The 23,188-nt window shown below is 37.3% G+C and overlaps 1 protein-coding gene across 1 annotated transcript in view; it reads right to left on the bottom strand.

Annotated features, from left to right (window-relative positions):
• Positions 1 to 23,122, bottom strand: part of Kcnmb4 (potassium calcium-activated channel subfamily M regulatory beta subunit 4) — a 58,023-nt gene extending 34,901 nt beyond the window's left edge. The window contains exon 1 of the mRNA XM_076853108.1: positions 22,702 to 23,122. Within this exon, the coding sequence (XP_076709223.1) occupies positions 22,702 to 23,037 (336 nt within the window). The 5' untranslated portion in view covers positions 23,038 to 23,122. The remainder of the gene's footprint in view (positions 1 to 22,701) is intronic.
• Between the last annotated feature and the right edge of the window lie 66 nt (positions 23,123 to 23,188).

Below are 23,188 nucleotides of genomic sequence, written 5' to 3'. Positions count from 1 at the left end.
AACACTCTAAAAATTTTGTAAAACACTGTCTTGAAAGGAAAAATTTCAAGACTAAATTTTGTGTTCTTAAGAATCATTAATATTGGGCTGGGGATGTGGCCCAAGCGGTAGCGCGCTCGCCTGCCATGCGTGCAGCCCGGGTTCGATCCTCAGCACCACATACAAACAGAGATGTTGTGTCCGCCGAATACTAAAAAATAAATATTAAAATTCTCTCTCTCTCTCTCCCTCTCTCACTCTCTCTTTAAAAAAAAAAAAGAATCATTAATATTAAAAAAAAATTTAAAAATATTAATATTAAATTAATATTTAAATATTAAAATATTTAAATATTAAAAAATAATATTAAATAATATTTTAAAAATCTCTCTTTAAAAAAAAAGAAATCATTAATATTATATTTTCTCAAGTCTTGTTTCTCCAATTGATTTGTCTTTAAATTTTCTGTGAGGCCTATTGCAGATCCTCTCTAGATCCCTTCTCAATTATATGCAATAGATCATCATAGATTGTGAGAATTTTAAATACATTAGAAATGATAATTCAAAGCAGTGTTCTAGAGAAGCAAAACTGGGAAAATCAACCACAGACTTCTTTTCTTTCTAGGTCATTCAAGTGTGATGGTTTTCCATTCTCTGTAAGGGCTCCATCATGAATATATCCCTCCATTGGTGGGGGGGGCAAATAATAATCTACATCATATCATTATCATCATCACTACTGTCATCATCATGATTAACATTTACTGACTTTGTGTCAATCATCTCATTAACCCAAATAAACAAATATTATAATCACGCCCTCTGCATAGATGAGGAAACGGAAGGACAGAGAGATTTAAGAAAACTTTCCCAAGATCACCATGGCAAACAATCTGGGGCTCAGACTGCAGAGTGTTCTTGACATTGTTCCACACTACCTTCCACATTTCTGTCTGTAGAGCTTCCCATTTCTCTCTTTTGGAGTTCCCTGATCTGGGGGATGCCCTGCCCTCTGCATGCCTCTCCTGGAGAAACAGCATAGTGTTTCTGTATAGCCTTTCATTTTCCTGATCAGTTCCAAGAGAAATGCACTGTGTTTGCTCCTGCCTCTGTCTTCAAGTTTGGGTTTTGGCGCTATGGATGTAACTTCATTTAGGTGAATCTGCAGACACAGTACCTGTGCTCACAGGACAATAGTCCCTTGGAGAAACTTCTTCACACAATTCTGATATGTATCATTTTTTCATTTGAAAAGCATTTTTTCTCCACTTCTAATACCATTAACACACACACAAAAAAAACCTTCAGAAGAACCTGTGTTGTTTGCAGCCGGAACTTGGATGAGATCACTTTTTTTAAAAAAATCAGGAGAAGCTGGGTACCGTGGCACATGCTTATAATCCCAGCAACTCAGGATGCTGAGGCAGGAAGATTGCAAGTTTGAGGACAGCCTTAGCAACTTGGGCAGACTTTGTATAAAAAAAAATAAATTAAGGATTAGGGAGTTGTTCAGGGGCAAAGAGCACCTGGGTTGGATCTCTAGAAGCACACACACCAAAAAAGCAGCATGCAATAAAATATAGTTGTTTAATACCTATCTTCTAGAAAAAATTTTCCCACATGTGAGCAACATATTCCAAATTTAATATAAAAACCTCCACTAGGTTTATTAAGAAAAGACACTATAATTACTCAATGTAGAATATTTGATTGTGTTATTACTTATTTTTCCATTATCTTATTTTGGGTTTTATCAATGTTTATTACAGCATTCTTTTTCGGCCCACCACAATGCATTTACATTTTTACGAGAACCTTTCTTGAGTGGGTTCTTTGTCTTGAGTATCTTGAGGGCTGTGTTTTTATCATGTGGGCAGAGTAGGCAGAATTCACTTTCTTCTTTTTCTGAGTCATTTTAAAAAATTATTGCTTAAAACATGTGGTCTATTTAACTAAATATTGGGGCTTGGATTCTATGTGAAGCATTATCTAAGCAACAGAAATGGAGAAATTTTTTCTCCAGTGTTTTTCTTGATTTCACTTAGGGAGGACATAATGAAAGACATAATACTAAAGTGGTTTTTTCTGATTAAATACTTTCCAAATAAATTTAGTTGGAAAATGAATTCTTAACATATTATCTACTGGAACACAGGTTTAATCATATTTTATATCATAATCCCTCCTTTTTTTTGAAATCCTGTAATAAGTCTTTCAGTTATGATTTGTAATTCTAATGATATTTTTGATGACATAAACATATAATCAGAAAAGCTCTGTGGAATAAAAAGTATAACTGAGCCATTTATAAACTCCACAATGTTTCAAATGTCATGCACATGCACGCACCCACACAGAGTCCTTATGAATGTAGGTTAATTGAAGAAACACATACGAAATTATACGTCAGCTAAAAAATTAAATTCTAGGGCAGGTGGTTCTAGAATGCATATCCATATCTGAAAAAGCTAAATGAAGATGTTATGGAAGACTCTGAAGGTCAAATAAATGGCTCAGAAAATGTAAAAAGCAAGGCTAAGAACCAAAGTTAAAATGAGCTCTTACGGTGGTACCCAGCCTAAGACAATGTTTGTTAAAGTATGTTCTACAGAACACTTGGCTTGCTTGTCAAAAAAGATCCACCCTCCTGGTAGTCTGATTCATTAAGATGAGGAATCTGCATTTTTAACAGCTCTTGCCTCAGAATGACAGATTTTTAGAATTGATAATTTACGCAACAAACCATTCTTAGTTGGTGAGAACTGGATAGGATACAAAGATTAGCTATTACTCACTCCCTTCTCCCTCTGCACCTCCCCAAGAACATACGCTATAGTAATGGTAGCATATCCACAAAGGGCTTTGTGACTAAAAGAGAGGATGGGAATATTTTAGCTGTAGGGGGATGAGAGAAGGCTGACTTTTGATTTTTGTCATTAAGGTTGAACAGGAATTTGCTCGTCAGAGAATGGGTTGGGAAGGTGACATTCCAAGAAGAAACACAATGTGCAAAGACTGCGTGTGGATGTTCCAGAAAGACTGAGTCATCTAATGTGCTTGAAGAAGGGGCATGGGAGATGGTATTGGAAAACGACCAAATGACCTGACCAGCTACTCCCTGAAGAACTGCTCCTCTTTCCTTAAATGCTTCTATGACGAGTTGTTCACTCCCCTCCAGAGAGTATGCCCACTCACCCACCAAGTGTATGGATGCCACAGCTACTTTTTTTTTTTTTTGGTAATTTAATAATATTCATATAACTTTTTAATTCAGGCAGACTGCTAAAATTGGTGATATTATTAAAACTGAGAATGACATTCCACCTTCAAGGGAAAAGAGTTCATTTAGCTTTAGAATTAGAAAATAAAAACACACTGTCTTTGCCAAAAATAGAGGCTGATTCTAAATAGAAGCAATCAGACCAAAACAAGAATTTTAATCTGGATGAAGCTCAGTAGTTAATAAGCATGACAAGACATGCAAAAATTTGTTCAGTAGCTTACGCTTCCAATTCTAAGTCCTTGAGGAAGAGCTTAGGGTTTGTCTCAGTGTCAAAGTGTGTGCTTATCATGTGTGAACCACTAGGCTCAATCCCCAGAACCAAAATGAAATTTAAAAAATCCTTACAGAGATGGTCAGTACTTTTTATGACTATATGGATCATAATAATGAAGTAAAAACTTGTTCTGCATGAAGGGAACCAAGAAACCTATCCATGATAAGTTTCCTAGCATCAGGATGGAAAGATGCATTGATTTAAAAAAAGAAAAAATGGGGCTCCTATTTGTAGCAGGATTTGTTTTCTAAAGATTGCTGCGCCAATAAATATTCTATCCTATGCACTCGTACAACTTGATGTTGGCACTCCTCTACTGAAAGGTGGGAGTCTATTTTCTCTTCCCTATAGCATAGATAAGGTTGTGATTATAGCAGAAATGATGCATGCAGTGTGACTTCCACGGCTCAATCACAGAAAGTGACAAAGCTTCTGCTTTCATCTCTTCTCTAGGGAATGTTTGTTCCTGGAACCAAATGCTCTTCTGTGAGGAAGCCCAAACTAATCCATGCAGAGAGATCACATAGGGAGACCTATATGGAGAGGAACTGAGGTCCCCAGCCAATATCCAGCATTAACTGACTGATGTGCATAAAAGAGCCTGCAAATGATTCCAGCCTCCAGCCTTCACGTCTTCCAACTGGAACCTCAGATCATGGAACAGGGATAGACTATCTTCTTGTGCTCTGCCTAAATTCCTGACCCACAGAATTCATGAACATAATAAAAACAATTTGATCCACAGGGACTTTTCATAGTGGTTAATGGATTATGGGACACTGAGGACTAAAATAGGTGGAGACCTTCTGAGGTTCTCTTTGATATATCTGAAAAAACAAAACAAAAACAAAAAACCTTGAGTTTTGTTGAAGAGAAGTCTTACATGTCAATGTGATATAAGAGATGTAAGGCAGGGCTCACACTTTATACCTCTTGGAATCCCAGGCCCAGATAGCCTTGAATGAAGGCAGGGGTGGGGTGGGGGTGGCTGCTTATCTCTGAAGAAAGACTCTTCTTTCGGTGGCAGAACATGAACTAGGGCCCACTGAAGACGGTCTAACTTTTTTCAGTGGAACATACTGACATTTACCAGAGTAACTGTGCAGCAGGGAAAGGGCAGACATTTAAAGTATTATTGGACACTGGTTCTGTACTAACTCCAGCCCCTGGGGACTCATATGTATGACTGTGCTCAGAACTGTGCTCAAGGAGTCAGAGGAAAATGGGATTTTGGCCTAAGTTGGTGCCGTGTTATCATTCACCCCTGAAAACTAAGAAAACTAAGACTCCAATTTCATGATAGGCCCAGTAAGTCCATGGACTTTCCTGTGGTTGTTCCTACAAACTTTGAAAGGACAGATGCTGTACATATGTAGATGAAGAGAATGATTACACATGCAACTGCCCTAACTCACATTTTGACCCTCTTACTCATGGAGTAAAGGATATTATGGTGGGTAACTCTGCAAGTACCCACTTCTTCCCAAAATAGAAAAGGAATAAGCCAATTCTGTATCCCTAGGGGAAGTCACAGAGGTTAGAGTCTATCTCACCCTTATTAAACTAGCATATTTGACTCCTGGAGAAGGCAGACAAGTCTTGGAGAATGACTGTATTGTTAAAATGAATCAGTGGTGACTCCAATTTCATCTACTGTTTCAAACTCAGTCTCTACTGGACCAAATAAACTATGTGTAGTATTATTCTATGGCAGTTTGCTTTCACCTAGCAGAAATGGTGTGAACTTTACCGTCTTATTTGAGATTGCATCAGTTCTCTCTGTTATGCTCTAGTCTGCAAGGACCTTGACCCCTGCACAATCCCACAGAACATTACTTTGTCTGTAAAACGATGATATCATGCTGATTGGGCCTGGAAAGCAGGGAGTACAAAGTGTCCTAGATTCCTTGGTAAAGCACTGATGTGCCAGAGAGTGGAAATTCAGGGACCTGACCCCTCAGTAACTCTTCTGAGGGTCTACTGGTTTAGGGAATTTCTGGAAATTCCTCCAACATGAAAAGCAAATTGCTGTTATCATTCACTCCTGAAAACTAAGAAAGAGACACAGTGTTTTCTGGCTCTCTTTATATTTTGGAGGAAACACATATCAACATTTGGGACTGCTACTCCAACCTATTTACTGAGTAACCCATAACCTTGCCAGGAAGACCTGCTCCAGGCTATAGAGAAGGAAGAGGTCACAATTCAGCTCTATAGTCCAATGCCTCAAACAGTTTACAAAAGGTCTTTGACAGATTAGGAGAAATATGGAGCCTACAGAGAGCCATGATGGTATAAAGCAGACCTATCCTTTCTTTGGCAAATGACTATTCTACTTTTGAGAAACCACTGTTTTGTCCCAGGAGGATCTGAATGTCTGACAATGAAGTTGGGATTTACAGACCAGAAGCAGGTCTTGCAGGCAAGTAAGTTTCTAAAGCAAATGGCTCACACTCAACTGTACTTTCTTGTTCTGTACTATCACCTTCCCCAGCTGCAATTTTAATATAGGCCTGTTTTTCTTTATATGTATATGTATACTCCCAGATGACTCTGCAGTGTGCTAGGGAATAAGTAAAACCTATAATCAGTTTTGATGAGTGAAACAATTTTGTGTTCAGTGAGCATAATTTTGGACAGAACATCTGATTATTTATTTCTGTTAAGAACAATGATGTTGTTTATGAGGGCTGGCGAACAAATAATGAACTGTTTTTATTAAATAACTTAGCATGTGTTAAAGTCTTGGAATCAGAACTGGTTGACACTAAGATTTACAAATTATACATACATACATACATACATACACATACCCTTTCTCAGGAAGGATTCCAAAAATAAACAAAGAGCCCAAAGGAATAAACCAAGAAAGAGGAAGGTTTGGAGTCAAGAAGGCAGGGTACCAGACACAGGAGAGATGTAATAGGTTTCAGGTGCATCCAGTTCGATTTGGGCAGCAGGCTGAAAGGTTCCAGAGAAGATGTCTCAAGAAATTGAGAGGGGAAAAAAAATGTGGGAAAAAAGATTACCTGTTGTGAATAACCATAAGACAGAGGGATTTTTATATAATTTTATAATTATAATTTTATAATGTGGGGGAATTTTGGAAAATTAAGAGAAAGGTACATAGCAAAGTAAGAAAATTTTTAAAGGATGATTATGAGCTCCAGGGAAGTTACAGAAATGAATGGGATATTACGTTGTTAAAATAAGTTAAACACTCAATATTAATTCAGCCAATCATTATAATAGAATTATATTTAAAGGATGAAGGAAATTTTAAAAAAAGGGTGGAATGGAGACATCATTATCCAAAGCACATGTATAAAGACATGAATTGGTGTGAACATACTTTATATACAACCAGATATGAAAAATTGTGCTCTCTATGTGTAACAAGAATTGTAATACATTTCGCTGTCATTTATTTTTAAAAAATCAATAAAAAAAAGAAACTTCTTAAAAAAATAGGGTGGAATGGGATGGTGTAAGGAAACAAAATCCTCACATTCTGTCATAGGCAACTTCAACAGTATCTAAAATGTCCACATCAGGGAAACTGTTGTTTAAAAACATGGAGCTAAATATTAGCAAAAAAATAAAACAGACAAAAGCAGTTGTCTCTAGGTAGCAGAAGGGCAAGGGGCAGAGGTCTCCTACACTCGCCCCCAAAATAAAGCTGCAGTACTATCTGGTTTTTTAAACTATGTTTCAAATAACATTAGCCATCGTTCATCAAAGTGTGAAGCATTATTCTGAATGCTTTCTACATATTACCTCACCATCTTCATAACCCAGGAGGACAGGTATCATAATCTTCATATTGTAGATGAGGAAATCAAATACAAGAAAGCATAATGGATATACAGGTGACGACGCAAACAGTGGAAACTATTATATGAGATGAAATGCCTCCCCTCAGTGACCCTAGTCCCCAGGCAGTGGTGCTTAGCAGCCACTTGTGATTCCTCCTGGCACTTTCTACACTGTGTTTTAACATGAAGGTGAACACTCTCCTGGGTCTTGTTCTTTGTTCTCTCATTTGCTAACAGACCGTTCGCTTTCATATCTGCATGGGGAGATCCAGCTCATTTTTCTTTGAAGACCCTTGCATAGCTGTGCCAAAATTTATTAATTGGTCCTCAAATGAAAAACATTAAAGCTTTTACCAGTTTGGTTTTTTTCTTTTGTAAGCAATTACAAAGAAGAAACAAACTCATTTTCACAGGCATCTAGGCATACATGTTTAAGAATAGAATGAAAGAGTGTACATCTTCATAAATTACAATTGCAATGTTCCAAAGAGACTATACACCAGGGGTTTACAGACCATCTTTCCCCATTCTTAAAAAAACAAAAACAAACAAAACTGGCTACCAAGAAACTTTATGATGGGTAAACCACAGGCTTCTTGCTTTCATTTTTGTTTTTAAGTCGTTTCTTTCCTGTGAAGGGACCATCAATGATCTCTGACCATTTTAGTCATTTTCTCCCTGATGGTAAACAATTTGGTGAGGAAATTAAATCTTGGTCACACAATGCCCACCCCCTCATTTGTCTATCTTGATTTAATTTCTGGTGTGTTAGCTACATTTCCTACCTAGCAATATGTAATTTTTATGAAATCAATCTGCAAAAATTAATACAATTAGACCTGCTTCGATGGCAGAACCATTATCTGCAGACATCGTAATCACTGAAACAAAACCACCACTACTACCGTGTGGGCTCAGGCTTATAGGATGAGGTATGTGACTCTGGAAAAAATGTTTTAGAAAATATAGATAAACAAAATTAAAGTTTAAAACTTCTGGTAGTTCTAACACCAAGATTACTATTATTATTTCATGTAGGACATTAAGTAAAATATTATTAAGAGACACTATCTGGTAATTTTCATATATTATAATGAGTTTTTATTTTAATGTAACCCTAAAATTATAAAAGAATCGGGAAGTTTTACTATTTCTCTGTTATCTGGCATAGTTTAAAGTAGGGTTAAGTTCCCTATTTTCACACAATTGACCTGAAAACATTTACAATTAAGGTTCCTTGAGAATTTTCTCTATTTCCTCTATGGTGAGTAGTCTATTGTTTTTTTTAATCTCTATGGGATTGTTTTATTTTGGAAGTTTGAATTATTCTAGAGAATCACCATCTCACCTAGGTTTTCAAACTTATTAGCATAGAATTCATTATTCACTTGAAATTATTTTAACTTTTCCTGTATTTGTAGTTATTTCCTCATTCTAGTTTTTGATTTTGTGTTTTTAAAGAAGACTTCCTTGGTAACAACCTGCTGAGAATTCACATCTGAATTTATCTTTCTGAAAACAAAGACAATTCTGCAGTACTTGAAGATGCTCAGCACATCTCCAATGGGAATTTCGAAGTCCTGCAAAATTTTAACACCATAAATTTGTGTTGTTACTTTTCTGTAATAGCTGCTCTGAAAATCAAATAAACATTAGTTGAGAAACACTGAAGGGCAAGGTGTTTGACATGAGTCACAAGAAAACTTTCAGTACATCCGAAGAGTATGGGAGATAAAGCTGAATGGAAGCAAGCTCCAGGGATGGGGAGGCAAATACCACCTCAAAACTAAGCAGCAAATGCACCCACCACAGCACTGTGTGATGCCTTCCAAAGATGGCACCAGGAGCAAGCTCCAACCCAGCAGGGGTTAGTCTCACGCTGACTGCATTCTCAGAACTCAGAGCAGAGCTTGCCTGTGGCAGGTGCTCAATAAAGAACTGCCAAATTAATAACTACAGATCCTTTTGAGTAATGTGACCTGTAATGATTTGTACACAAGCAGGCATTTTCCACCAGTTATGAAGAGTATGAAATGGAGAAAGTCAGAGACATCAAGAGCCCAGTTGCATTATTTTAGTCTTTTACAGAGCACTTATTTTAAAGTAATGCTTCTGGGTTTTCTCTCACCACAAAAAATAAGCTATCTTTATTGGAGAAAATTTAGAAGCTACAGGTAATCAAAAATAAAATCAATGGTGTGCGTTTTTCATCTTGTCATTTATCTTTCCTTTGTATACTGTCTGCTTCCATATACAAATTTTAAATTTATATGAACCCCCAAACCAAATCTCACATCCTCTTGCATTTTTCAACTGAAGCCCTGATACTATTATTTATCCAAGAATAATGTAGCTAAAAATCACACATAATGGAAGAAGTTACAAAGAAAGAGAGAAATCTGTGGGGGAGGGCAGGGGGGGAAGGGTGTATACATACATAAAAACAAACATTTTTATTTTTCAAATATGGAGTCACACTGTTTTGTAATCTACTTTTTCATCACTAACATTCAAAAATCCCTTTACTGTAAAACATGTATTTCTTCCATAAATTCTATGCATAATATTTCATCATTCATATGATGTGTATCTATTTAATAGTAGATATAGTTATAATATACATTTATAGTACACACATTATAATAATAGTAATAGTACCTTATTAGATATTTAGGTTGTTTCAGATGTTTTGCATGTGAAATGTGATGCTGCAATAATATATTTATCTTTCAATTAAATCTTTCTGTAATTTTTTTCCTTTATGATATACTGCCAGATGTAGTATTACTGAGACACACAGCACACGCATGCAGAGAACAGTGACCACCCTCAAATCCATGTCCACCTGGAACCTTGGAATGTGATCTTATTTGAAAATAAGATCTTTTCAGATATAAGTAGTTGAGGCCACAATACATTGGAATGGGTCCTAAGTCTACTGACTGGTGTCTTTATTATAAGTGTAGAAGAAGAAACAGAGACATGTAGAGAAGAGAGCCATGGGAAGACAGAGGCAGAAACTGGACTGATGCAGCTGCAAGCCAAGGAATGCAGGCAACCTTCAGCTAGTAAGAAACAAAGATGTGGAGGCTGGGGATGTGCCTCAATCGGTAGTGCGCTTGCCTGGCATGCGCGTGGCCCGGGTTCAATCCTCAGCACCACACACAAACAAAGATGTTGTGTCTGCTGAAAAATAAATATTAAAAATTCTCTCTCTCTCTCTCTAAAAAAAAAAGAAAGAAAGAAAAAGAAACAAAGATGTGTTTCTAGAATATTCAGGGACACACAGTCCTGCTGACACCTTGAGTGTCATGTTTAGAAAGGCTTTGCCCAAGCCAAAAAAGTTATCTAAGCTGAGACAGGAAGATCACAAGTTCAAAGCTAGCCTCAGCAAAAGCGAGACTCTAAGCAACTCAGTGAGACCCTGTCTCTAAATAAAATACAAAATGGGGCCGGGGATGTGGCTCAGAGGTTAAGTACCCCTGAGTTCAATCCTTGGTATGGGGAAAAAAAAAGTTATCTAAGTATTTACCGAAACTTTATTTATACTTCCGTAAATCTGTCTTTATAATTTTAAAATGTCATTTCATCAAAACTGTAATTTTAATTTTAATTAAATGCATACTTTATTTAAATATTTTTCAAAGTAATTTTTAAATACTAATTCTTTCCAAACAACTTTTTTTTCAAATTTAATATTTAATTTTTTTTCCAAAATAATAGGGAGTTGTAACATCATTTACTGGATAAGAAATCTCTGGGAGTTTCAAGATGGTGCAATAGAGAAGGTTGCTTTCCTGGCTGCTTAATGGCATGAAAATCAAGAAAGCAGACAGGGAGCTTCCCAGCAAGCCAATCTCTATCATTCTTTCTTTCACTCTTCCTTTAATTACTTCTATCTTCTCTCCTCCTACATCATAGTGATCAGATCCTACATCATATCTGTTCTCACCCAATCCACCATTCAAAATTGTTAACCCTTTTGCAAACTTAAATATTTTTACTATGAGCAATAACTGATCATATCATTTCTTTTTATTGTGACAATTTATCATTGTAGATGCCATGGCAGAAACTATTTGATTTACTACTCTATACTGTTTGCATTGGTTATTGTTATTATTTATGCCCCCCTAAATGGTGAGGTACTGGAAATCTTCAGGGACACTACAAGTCCACAGGGCAGAAACTCTACTGCCTCAGATCCATACCATTAGACTTGTAGACATACAAACATCATGGGAAATCAAGGGAACAAATGGCCTTAAATAAACCAAGATGCATCAATTATAATATCCACTGACACAACAATGGAAGAATTGTCAAAGAAGGAATTAAGAATGTACATAGTTAAACTGATCTTTGAGGTAAAGGACAATGTAAGGAGTGAAATCAGAGAGAAAATACAGGAAGTGAAAGATCATTTCAACAAAGAGAGATTCTGAAAAAATATCAAGCAGAAATCAAAGGAGTGAAGGAATCAATAAACCAAATTAAAAGTGCAATGGAAAGCATCACCAACAATGGGGCTGGGGTTGTGGGTCAGTGGTAGAATGCTTGCCTGGCATGTGTGAGGCCCTGGGTTTGAATCTCAGCACCACATATAAATAAATAAAGGTCCATCAACAACTTAAAAAAAAATCATCCTTTTAAAAAAAAAGAAAGAAAGAAAGCATAATCAACAGACTAAACAACTTAGAAGGCAGAGTTTCAGGTAATGAAAACAAAGTTGACAGTGGAGAAAAGATGTTAACTTAAATAGAACTTCCAAGAAATATGGGATAACATGAAAAGACCAAATATAAGATTTATCAAGATAGAGGATGGTTTTGAGATACAAACCAAAAGAATGTACAATCTTTTCAATGAAAAATATCAGATAATTTCCCAAACCTAAAGAATGAAATGGAAAATCAACTTCAGGACACTTGAGGACCCCAAATATTCAAAATTACAACAGATCCACACCAAAGCATATTATTATGAAAATACCTAACATACAAAATAAGGATAGAATTTTAAAGGCTGACAGAGAAAAATGACAGGTAACATTTATAAGGAAACCAATCTGGATCTCAGTTGATCTCTCAACCAAGACCCTCAAAGCTCAGAGGTCTTGGAATAACATATACCAAGCTATGAAAGAAAATGTCTGCCAGCCAGTACTATACCCAGCAAATTAAAGTTCAGAATTGTTGGTGAAATATAAACCTTCCATGATAAAAGCTAAAGGAATTCACAACTAGAAAGCCTGCACCATAAAACATTCTCAATGAAATATTTCATGAAGAAGAAATGAAAAATAAAAGTGAAAATCAGCAAGGGGAGGAACCACACTAGAATAATAATCAATCAAGGGAGAAACTAATTCAAGGTAAAAACCAGAAATAAATCGAAATGACAGAGAATAAAAATTATTTCTCGATAATAACACTGAATGTAAATGGCCTAAACTCATCAATCAAGACATAGACTTGCAGATTGGATTGAAAAACAAGACCCAACAATATGCTATCTCCAAGAGACTCACCTCATAGGCAAAGACATCCACAGATTTCAAGTAAAGGATAGGTAAAAACATATCATTCACATGGATCTCGTAAACATGCAGGGATTTCTATCCTCATATCAGATAAAGTGAAATTCAAGCCAAAGTTAATCTGAAGGGATAAAGAAGGACATTTCATACTGCTTAGGAGAATTACACATCAACAAGGCCTAGCGATCGTAAATATTTATGCCCCAAACATTGGAGTATCTACATACATCAAATAAACCCTTCTCAATTTCAAGAATCAAATGATGACAACACAATAACACTGGATGACTCTAACACACCTCTCTCACCACTGGATAGATCCTCCAAAGAAAAAATAAAGAAAGAAGCAATAGATCTAAAAAATATAATTGACAATTCAAAGTGAACAGACATACACAGAATATTTCATCCATCAATGACTGCATACTCTTTCTTCTAAGCAGCACATGGATCCTTCTTTAAAATAAACCATGCCTTAGTCTACAAAGCAACTCTTAGCCAATATGAGACAGAGAGAGAGAGAGAGAGAGAGAGAGAGAGAGAGAGAGAGAGAGAGAGAACGAACCTTGCATTCTACAGATCATAATGGAATAAAATTAGAAATGAATGATAAAATAAAAAATAGAAGGTACTCTAACAACTGGAGACTAAAAAGTATGCTAGTGAATAACAAATGGATAATAGAAGAAATCAGGGATGAAATTTAAAAAATACTTAGAGGTTGGAGCTGGAGATATAGCTCCGTTGGTAGAGTGCTTGCCTCACATGCATAAAGCCCTGCGTTCAATCCCCAGATTTCTGGGACACTATAAAGCAATCCTAAGAGAAAATTTCATTGCATTGAGCTCATTCCTTGAAAGAACAGAAATAAATAAATAAATAACCTAACAGGATGTGGGGAGAAAGGTACTCATACATTGCTTATGGGACTACAAAGTAGTACAACCACTAGGGAAAGCAGTATGGAGATTTCTCAGAAAACATGGAATGGAACCACCAGTTGACCCAGTTATGCCACTCCTCAGAATTATACCCAAAGGACTTAAAATCAGCATAGTACAGTGACATGGTCACCTCAATGTTTATAGCAGCTCAATTCATAATAACTAAATTATGGAACCAACCTAGTGCCCTTCAACAGATGAATGGACAAAGAAAATGTAGTGTGTATGTGTGTGTGTGTGTGTGTGTGTGTGTGTGTGTTTGTGTGTGTGTGTACACACACACAAACACACACATATATATATATATATATATATATATATATGTACACACACAAATGTAGTATATACACACACAGAGGAATATTACTCAGCCATAAAAAAGAATGAAATCATGGCATTTTTCCAGTAAATAGATGGAACTGGAGAGTATTGTATTAAGTAAAATAAGCCAATCCCAAAAACCAAAGGCCAAATGTTCTATCTGACATGTGGAAGCTAACACACAATAAGGGGTGGAAGGAAAGAACAGAAGTTCATTGGATTAGACAAATAGGAATGAAGGGAAGGGAGGGAGGATGGGAATGGAAAAGACACCAGAATAAATAAGACCTAACTTTCCTATATTCATATTAGAATACACGATCGGTGTAACTTAACATCATGTACAAGCACAAGAATGGGAAGGTATATTCCATATATGTATAATATGTCAAAACACATTCTACTGTCATTTATAACTAAAAAGAACAAATTTAAAAATTAAATATTAAAAAAAGACATCTCTTAAGAAATTATTTAAAATGCCAAAATTTGTAGAGCAAATCTCCTGTTATTATTTTTTGGAATTATTTTGAATTATTGAAATATAATTCACATGCCATCAACTCAACCATTTAATGTATACAATTTAAAGGCTTTTAGGAGATTCACAGAGGTGTGCAACCATCACCAATATCAATTTTAGAGTATTTTCATCACATCAAAGATACTCTGTATCTTTTAGCTGTCAAATACAATTATCCTATACTCCCCAGCTCTAAGCAACCACAAGTCTACTTTCAGTCTATCAGTTTCCATATTCTCAACATTTTATGCCCATGGAATTATTTAATGTATAGTCTTCTGTGTCTGGCTTCTTACACTTGGTGTGTTTTCAAGGTGCATCCATATTGTAGAAAGTATTAAACTTCATTCCTTTTTATAGACAAATAATTTTCTGTTGTATTGAATAGTAAATTTTATTTATCCATTCATCAGTTGACAGATGCTTGGGTTGTAATGTTACAAAGAGTCACATTCAAGTTTTTGTGTGGACATCTGTTTTCATTTCTCTGCAAAGTACACCTAGGAATGGAGCTGCTGGGTTATATGTTAATTCTATGTTTAGGTTTTTGAGAAACTGCCAAATTGTTTTCCACTGTGGCTGTATTTAATCTTGCAAGTAATGTGTGATTTATACACTTTCAACAATACTTCTTATTGTCTTTAAAAATAGCCATTCTGTTGGGTTTGAAATGATATCTCATTGTGTTTTTGTTTTAACTAATTATGTTGAACATATTTTCATGTGCTTTTTGGTCATTTATACACCTTCTTTGGAAGAATAGCTACATACATCCACTGCCATTTTTGGTTGGTATTCTTGAACCAAATATACTTGGGTCTGATTTTTCCAGTCTACCAATCTCTGCCTTTTAATTAGAGGAGTTAGTCCATTTATATTTAATATAATTACTTATATCTTTAGGTCTAAATCTAATAATTATTTTTTTACTTGTTCCATCTGCCTAAATTCTTTCTTCTCTCTTTTGTTGTCTTATTTAGGATTGTTTGTTTATATTAATTAACGCCCCCCCCCCCTTAGTGCTTGGTTTATTTACTTTCTTATTTTTTTTTTAACTCTGCAAATTCTCAAACTTCAACACAGAATGTGGGTGGAATTTCTTCAGTTGGTCACAGGTGGGACAGGAATTCTAGGGGTGATGCTGGTGCTGCTAGCGCACTGATAATACTTTGAGAACCACCAATATAGAAGAAGAAATATATTAAATACAAGGACAGTGAAGAGGCATTGTAATAATCAAAGCAAAAGATAACTGTCTTGACTAAATGTCAAGGAAAGTTAAAAAAATAAGTATTAATAAGAGGGAATGATGTACTATTGGTAGAAATAAAAGACTCGAATAGAAGCAGGTCTTAGGAAAATAATGATAAGTTTTATTGCCATTTTATCCTTGAAATAGAGAAAATAAAAGGTAATTATAATAGAACTGAGAATTTAGCCCTCACAAGTATTATCGTCTGGTTTTCAGTTCTTTAAATCTATTTTAAAATAAAGTTGTTATGACAAAAATAACTACATAATAACTTTATTACAAAGAAAAAAGGATTAAACTTCTACTTTCTAGAACTTAGCTTTCTCCAATGAAACAGAACATCAACACATGCTGCTATAATATGGTTAAGTTAGAATTAATAAACCGGACATCGGATAAGGTTTCAAACTCCATTTGATCTTATGTATCAATTAGATGATATTTCTTTTTCGAGATATTTCTTTGCATGTGCTTCAGTATCCAGAGCTTCTAGAGACCTAATTTGCTGGATTCTGCTACTTAAGAAAGCAAATAAAATACATAAAGTGAATTCATTCAAATTCATTTACTTGCAAAAATTTTCACAATCCATGTAATTAATTTATAATTTGCAATTATATGACTGTTATTTTAAAAGAACAGAAGAGCTGGGCATGCACAGTTGTGCACTCCTGGAATCCTAGTGGCTTGGGAGGCTGAGGCGGGAGGGACTGCAAGTTCAACGACAGTCTCAGCAACTTTGTGAGGCCCTAAGCAACTTATCAGGACCATGTCTCAAAATAAAAAAATAAAAAAGGCTGTAGATGTGGCTCAGTGGTCAAGCACCCCTGGATTTAAATAAACAAATAAAACCAACCTACAAATTTACTCTTAAAATTTTAGAGGTCAGAAGTCCAGAGTGGATCCCGCTGGGCTAAAATTAAGACTCCATCTGGGCTGCATTCTTTTCTGGAGGCCTAGGGGAGAATTTATTTTTTTGCCTTTTCCCACTTCCTTGTAAAAAGAGGTTGCCTATACTCCTTGGCTGAAAGCTACTAGCAATGGCTAGTTGAGTCTTTCTAATTGCATTCCTCTGACCTCCCCTTCTGCCCGTGTCTTCCACATTGAACCCCTTGTGATTGTACTGGGCCTACGTGCACAAATCAGGACAATCTCCCTGATTTGTAGCATTAACTCCATCTGCAACCTTAATTCTCCTCTGCTATGAAACAGAAGATATTTGCAGATTTTAAGGATTGGATGTGGACATCTTTGAGAAGGGGTACATTACTCTTCCTGCCAAGGCCCCCTAGTGTCCATCAAACTCGTCCTGCCTGTAAAGGACCTTTACACTACTGGCCCCAGTTTAATTCCTGCTTTTCCCCCAAGATTTCTATGAAGCCTGTGTGCGGGGCATGCCAGTCTACCTGGGGGCCCCCCAACACATCCCATATCACACTGCTCTTGGCCCGGCTTCCAGCATTTTCTCTTACTTGATGTTCTCATCATCCCTCCTTACCTTTCCTCAGCACCAACATAAAAATTTCCTCAGCAAGACTCATGGAAAATGTGTCTTCATGAAGTTTTCTCCTTTTCCTTCTTAATGATCGTGCCATATTGCTGGGACCTCCCTGTGGAACTGGACATTCTGCCTCCTCTGACAGTGACCTATGTTCTTATCTCCTCTGCTAGATAATAATCTCCTTGAAGGGCTTCCTCATGTCTACATCCCGTGGGCAGATGTGAAACAGGAACCTTGATTCTCACCCACACTCCTCCTCTGGTTTCCCCCAACTAACTAAAGGACCGCCCCCTCCATTCACCCAGCTGTGCCTGCCACGAATTCTGGAGTCATGCCTGACTTCTCTTTCCCTCAGTTCTCCTATTCAACCTACTGGTGAATTTTACCAAAGTTATCCATGGATCTCAGCCACCACCACCTTTTGTCTGTTCTATTGAGCCCTGTTTCTGAACTTGCCTTTGTCCCTTGGCTCTTCACAGTGAGTATGTGTGCACCTACTTTGCATTTTTAACTCATCGACCAAAGGAATCATTTACATCTTTACAAGGTCTGAGTCTGATCTCAGCCCTGCTCAAGGTCAGGTGCTCACCATCAAATTTAGAATAAAACCCAAAGTTGTCTTGTTCTGTGGACCTTAATCATCTGCCTCTGTTCTTTGCCCTGCTCCCTGTGATCCAACCTCAGCACTGTCCTCACTGTTTCTCACCCAGACCTGGCAGCCACTTGTCTCAGGGCCTTTGCACTTACTGTTTGCTCAGCTTGTGGAATGCTCTTTCCCCAGATAGCCATGAGATCTGATGCTTATCTCCTTTCAGATTCTTTTTTTTTTGTAGTTAACTTTTCTTTTCTTTCTTTCTTTCTTTTTTTTTTTTTTTGCTTTCCTTAGACTTTTATTTATTTATTTATTTATTTCCTTTCAGATTCTTCATATGCCTCACCTTCTCTGGGTGTCTGTGCAGATATCATCAGGCCGGTGGTCTTGGAGCATCCTGTCCCCAGAGAGCAGCCCTTTGCTTCTCCCATCACTGTCTATTCCCTTACCCTGCCTGAATTTTCTTTACCCATCTATCATTTCATAACATTATAAATTAACTTCTTGTCTGTTACCCTGCACCAAAATGTAAGTTCCATGAGGCCACCGACTTCACTTCAATCTGTTCTAGACTCAGATCCTGGAAGCACACATGTCACAGAGTAGACACTATTTTGTTAAATACTCACTTTTGTACGACCTCTGGTTTCTTTCTTGGTTCTTTGATCATAATAGATAAAGAAAAATTATTTGATCAATTGAATTTTAAGTGTACACCAAATATTATTTAATAGACCCACTAGAAGAAAAAAAACAAGGAAAGCCACTTCTTAGTGCAGAAATAAAGACTGTATTATTAATGCAGAGAAGTCACAACCCAGCAGAGCCTTTTACTAAGTAGTTTTGAGAGGAGAGATGGACTCTGTAGAGGACAAAATGTAGCAAATTAAACATATGTTACAAAAAAGGAGTCCAGCAGGCCACACTGTCTAATTGTGTGCTGGGGATGGGTGCACCAATGTGGACCTGAAGAATTCCAAGAAGCCATAGAAGCCACAGTGCTTACAGCTTATGTAGCTGGTACCTACAGCATCAGGGGATGGTACTTAAAGCCCAAAGCCTTTTTCATTCCCACCTAAGTTTTCCTCTCCAATGTATTTCTGTCACTTGTAGAGTACCAGTTTCTTAGAAACAGACTTATCCTTTGTTTCTAGGTTTTTATCATCAGTGGAAGAAAAAAAAAAATCAAAACAAAATTAAACATGTGGTCTCTAGTCACCAGCTCTCTCTTATCCCTCATATAAGAATATAGAACCACATATAAGAATATGTAGCACCCAGAACCACAAAAAAAGAAAAAAAAAGAATGAGATTAAAAATTCATCTTTTCTTTGCCATCCAATGTATATATTGATGCAAATCCAATCGTCTGGAATTGCATGAGTTCATTTCACTTAAACTAATTTTAAATGATCATTTCCACCTAATTTTAAATTATTCTCTTCCTTGCCTTAAGACTTTCCTTGGGTTTCTCTTTTTATATCAACCTCCTGTCTTCAGTAGTGTCAACAAGATCTTTTATCCCGAAAACACAAATATCAATTACATGAGTCCTTTTGCTTCTAATGTTGTTTTTCTTAAACAGTAGATGAGGTCACTGTCCAAAACAGTGGTTTTCATTTCTTATCTACCTATTAGAATCACGAGAAGAACTCTGAATAAAAACACCAATACCCAGGCCCCACCCAAGACATCTCTGAAGGTTGAAATCTCTTGAGCATTGGACCCGAGCATAAGGATTTCTTTTTAAAGTTCGCAGATAATTCCACTGTGCAACCATAGTTGAGAACCAAAGCTCTTGGCACACTTAACTGCTGAGTTACAAAGAGACAGTGGTGTGACAGGGACAGGGGAGGGATGGGGAGAGTAGTAAGAGAAAGTGAACCCCAAATTTAGATTTCACTATGGTTAATCCTCAGAACAAGTCATCTCCCATGGATAATTACTTGCCTTGAATACCACATTACATGATAGATACAGTGACTGCTTTAGAGAATAAGGACTTGAAGAAAAATGTAAATAAACTGAAGAGAACTTAATTTTAAAGAAATTATTAGTCAAAAATCAACATCTTTAGTAGTTTATGGCTTACGAAGTTATACATTTGTAAAATTCTTTCCCTGACCTGTCTTTTATTTTGATTAATGCAGCAAATTCAAGGGAGAAGAAAAAGTGCTTGTTCTATTTTTCTAAGTGATTTCCTAAGTTGTTTCCTGTGGTGGTGGGATGTGAAGAGAAGGTGGAAGGTGGCTGGGATCCACGGAATGAAAGGAATAGGTGGGAAAATTAAACCTCCATTAAAGAGGTAAGTAAGGGAAGGCAAGAAAAGGTCTAGGGGGCCAAGGTGCACTGCAAGGGCAGGGGACACTATCTAATTGCAAGGACACTGGGAAAACAATCCGCTCATGTACTTGACTCTGCCACAATATTGTAGTTGCACTGAATTTTCTCAACACAAATTGCTTACAAAAATTTCCAAATTGAGTATTTAATTGATCAAAAATAAAAAGGTGATATTGAAAAGCAAATTTATGTCCTATATGTGCCACAACACCCTGTCATCTGGATAAATAGAGAAATATTGGTTTGACTGAGGAAACCTGGCCTAAGTTGATAGAAATGTTGTTCACTTTTTGTAACATAAATATATCATCTTCCTGTTCTGTCATTTCCTGAATACTTCCCTTCATAAGATGTGATTTTGTTCAGGTTCTTCTTTAAAATAACTATTGCTGAGTTCTGAACTGATACTGGAAAATACCAGATTATTTGAGGAGGGGGAAGAGAGAAACAGACACAGAGAGAAATATCTTGGTATTACATAAGGCAATTGTGATTGCTTTCCAGTGATTTAAAAATCAATGTCCTAATGATTTCAATTTACCTTTTCTGCCAGATCCTGAACAATTGCCTGGAAATTGGGAAGCAGCCTTCCTGTAGCAAATTCTAATTTGTCAATGTCATGGTTAGATACTAATCATTTACTGATATATAGATAGATAGATAGATATAGATGCATATACGTTCATGTATATACACATACATGTACATACATATAATTAATTTATTAGTGACTAAACCACAGTCTTCAAGTAATTAGCAATGTTTTACCAACTGTAAAAACTAAATGATAAACTATCATATAATTTCTAAATCATTACTACTCCTTGGCACCCTTTTTTTATATTACTGGTTGGATAACTAAAAAACAGTTTTTAAAACCCTGATATTTCTTTTTAAACATAACTAAGCATTAAGCAGACTAATTTATAACATGTCTTTGAGAAATTATCACTTCTTCATGAGCTTGAACATCATATTCTAAATTCTGCATTCTATGTTCTTACTCCTATATTTATTAATTTCTTTGTATTATCTTCATTTTAAGGCAAATGAATATTAATTTGTTAGCATGAGCATTTTTCTAAGAAAAGTCTGACTTCTAATATGTAATTATTTTTTCTTTTCTCATATTCAAGGATTTCCTGTTTTGAAGAAAAGATCATTAATTTTACTACACAGCAACAGTAAGTTTGTTTTTTAAATACTTTAAAATATTAATTCAGAATTTTTTGAGAGACAAATATAAATGCAATTTGCCACATTTAATACAAAGTTATCCTGTGAACACATAGTTCATTTTCTTTTGGACTGCTTTCCTGCTTGGTGTTCAGGCAGGGCCCTCACAAAGAGAAAAAGTGTCAGTAACTTTTAAAAACACACACACACCTTTACTTTGATAGTTAAGCAACAAAGATAGTAGGAAAGACCAAAGGAAGAATCAAAACCCTTCCTGCAGAAGCATATGCACTGGGAAGCTCAATTAGTTCACTGCTTTTTATAAGTATTTTTCTCCACTGGGAACAGTTTTCTGAGTCTCCTCAGCTCTCCAGCCCGAGAATCCTAACCAGATTTTCTTTTCTTTTTTTCTTTTATGCTTGTGACATCGAAAGTTGTCAGGAAAGGACTGTTTGGTATATTTCACTGAGGGTTTTCTATTTTCAGTAAGTTGTACTGTTCTACAGACCGCTCCTGATTATGCCTAGATACACAGAGTCACTAGCATCCCACAGGACCGTCCAAAATGGACCTACGTAGAATTTCACGTTTATCTTTAGACCCCAGGTTTAAAAGGTCTGTTTAGTGGTAAAAGAAAGGATCTCTCTTAACATCTTTCAAGGGGCTAAGAGACCCCTCCCCCTCGACCTCCTAACAAAAGTCATTACATCTAAGTTTTTGCTGCAGCTCGGACCGTCGCTGACCGTGTGCGGGAGTAGGTGGATCCTCGCTGCCCAAGGGCTTTCATGGAAGGAAAAGTTAACTTTCTCTGCAGCTTGCATTTCTCCAAATCCCGTCCTGTAAGCGCCAGACCCGACTGAGTCCGGGCCTCAAAATCTGAGGCCAGACAAGATAGGTGTGTAAAGAGATTTGGGGGGGGGCACGACTGATTGTCACTTGCACAAACCCACCCGAAGGACCGGATACCTGGGGCTCCCTGATGAACTCACTTTGGGTTTGTGTACAGCTTTCGATGCCTGTCTCTTCCTAGCAACCAGAACCCATTCCGAACTACTCCGCACGGGTCTAACCCTATGCTGTCTCCAAATCTCCAGGGCTCCGCAGGAGCAAGGCGTTCTTCGCTGGAGCCCCTGGGCGCCAGGGGCGGACGTCCTTACCTTGGGGTTGGTTAGGAGCTGATGCTCGTCGCTGTGCAGTAGCGCCCTGGAGTTGGATTCCGAGTTGTTCACGTAGACCTGGACGCAGGGGTATTGCGAGGTGCCCCTGCAGTCGGCGCCACAGGTGAAGGTGCACTCGAACACCTCGCTGATCTGCTGCACCGACAGCACCGTGCAGTTGGCGGCCGTGGCTTGCAGATCCTGCAGCGCGGGACTGAGCCAGCAGAAGCCAAAGATGAAGAGCGACACGACGCCGGAGATAATGAGAAACAAGCCCAGCCGGATGCTCTTGTCCTCGGCTTCCGTGTACTCGTAAGCCACCCGGAGCTTCGCCATCGCCCCCCACTCTCGGCGGCAGGCGCGCTCCCCCCGCCCCCTCCCGCCCCCGGCGCCGAGCCCGACTGCCTCGGGCGGGAGGAGCCGCCGCCGCCGCCACCACCACCACCACCGCCGCCGCGCGACAGCAGGGGAGTGGGCGGCGAGGGGG

This window comes from Callospermophilus lateralis, chromosome 4 (assembly GCF_048772815.1).
Source record: "Callospermophilus lateralis isolate mCalLat2 chromosome 4, mCalLat2.hap1, whole genome shotgun sequence".
Classification (NCBI taxonomy): Eukaryota; Metazoa; Chordata; class Mammalia; order Rodentia; family Sciuridae; genus Callospermophilus; species Callospermophilus lateralis.
The sequence above is the reverse complement of the archived record's forward strand: the minus strand, read 5'-3'. Positions and strand labels throughout refer to the sequence as shown.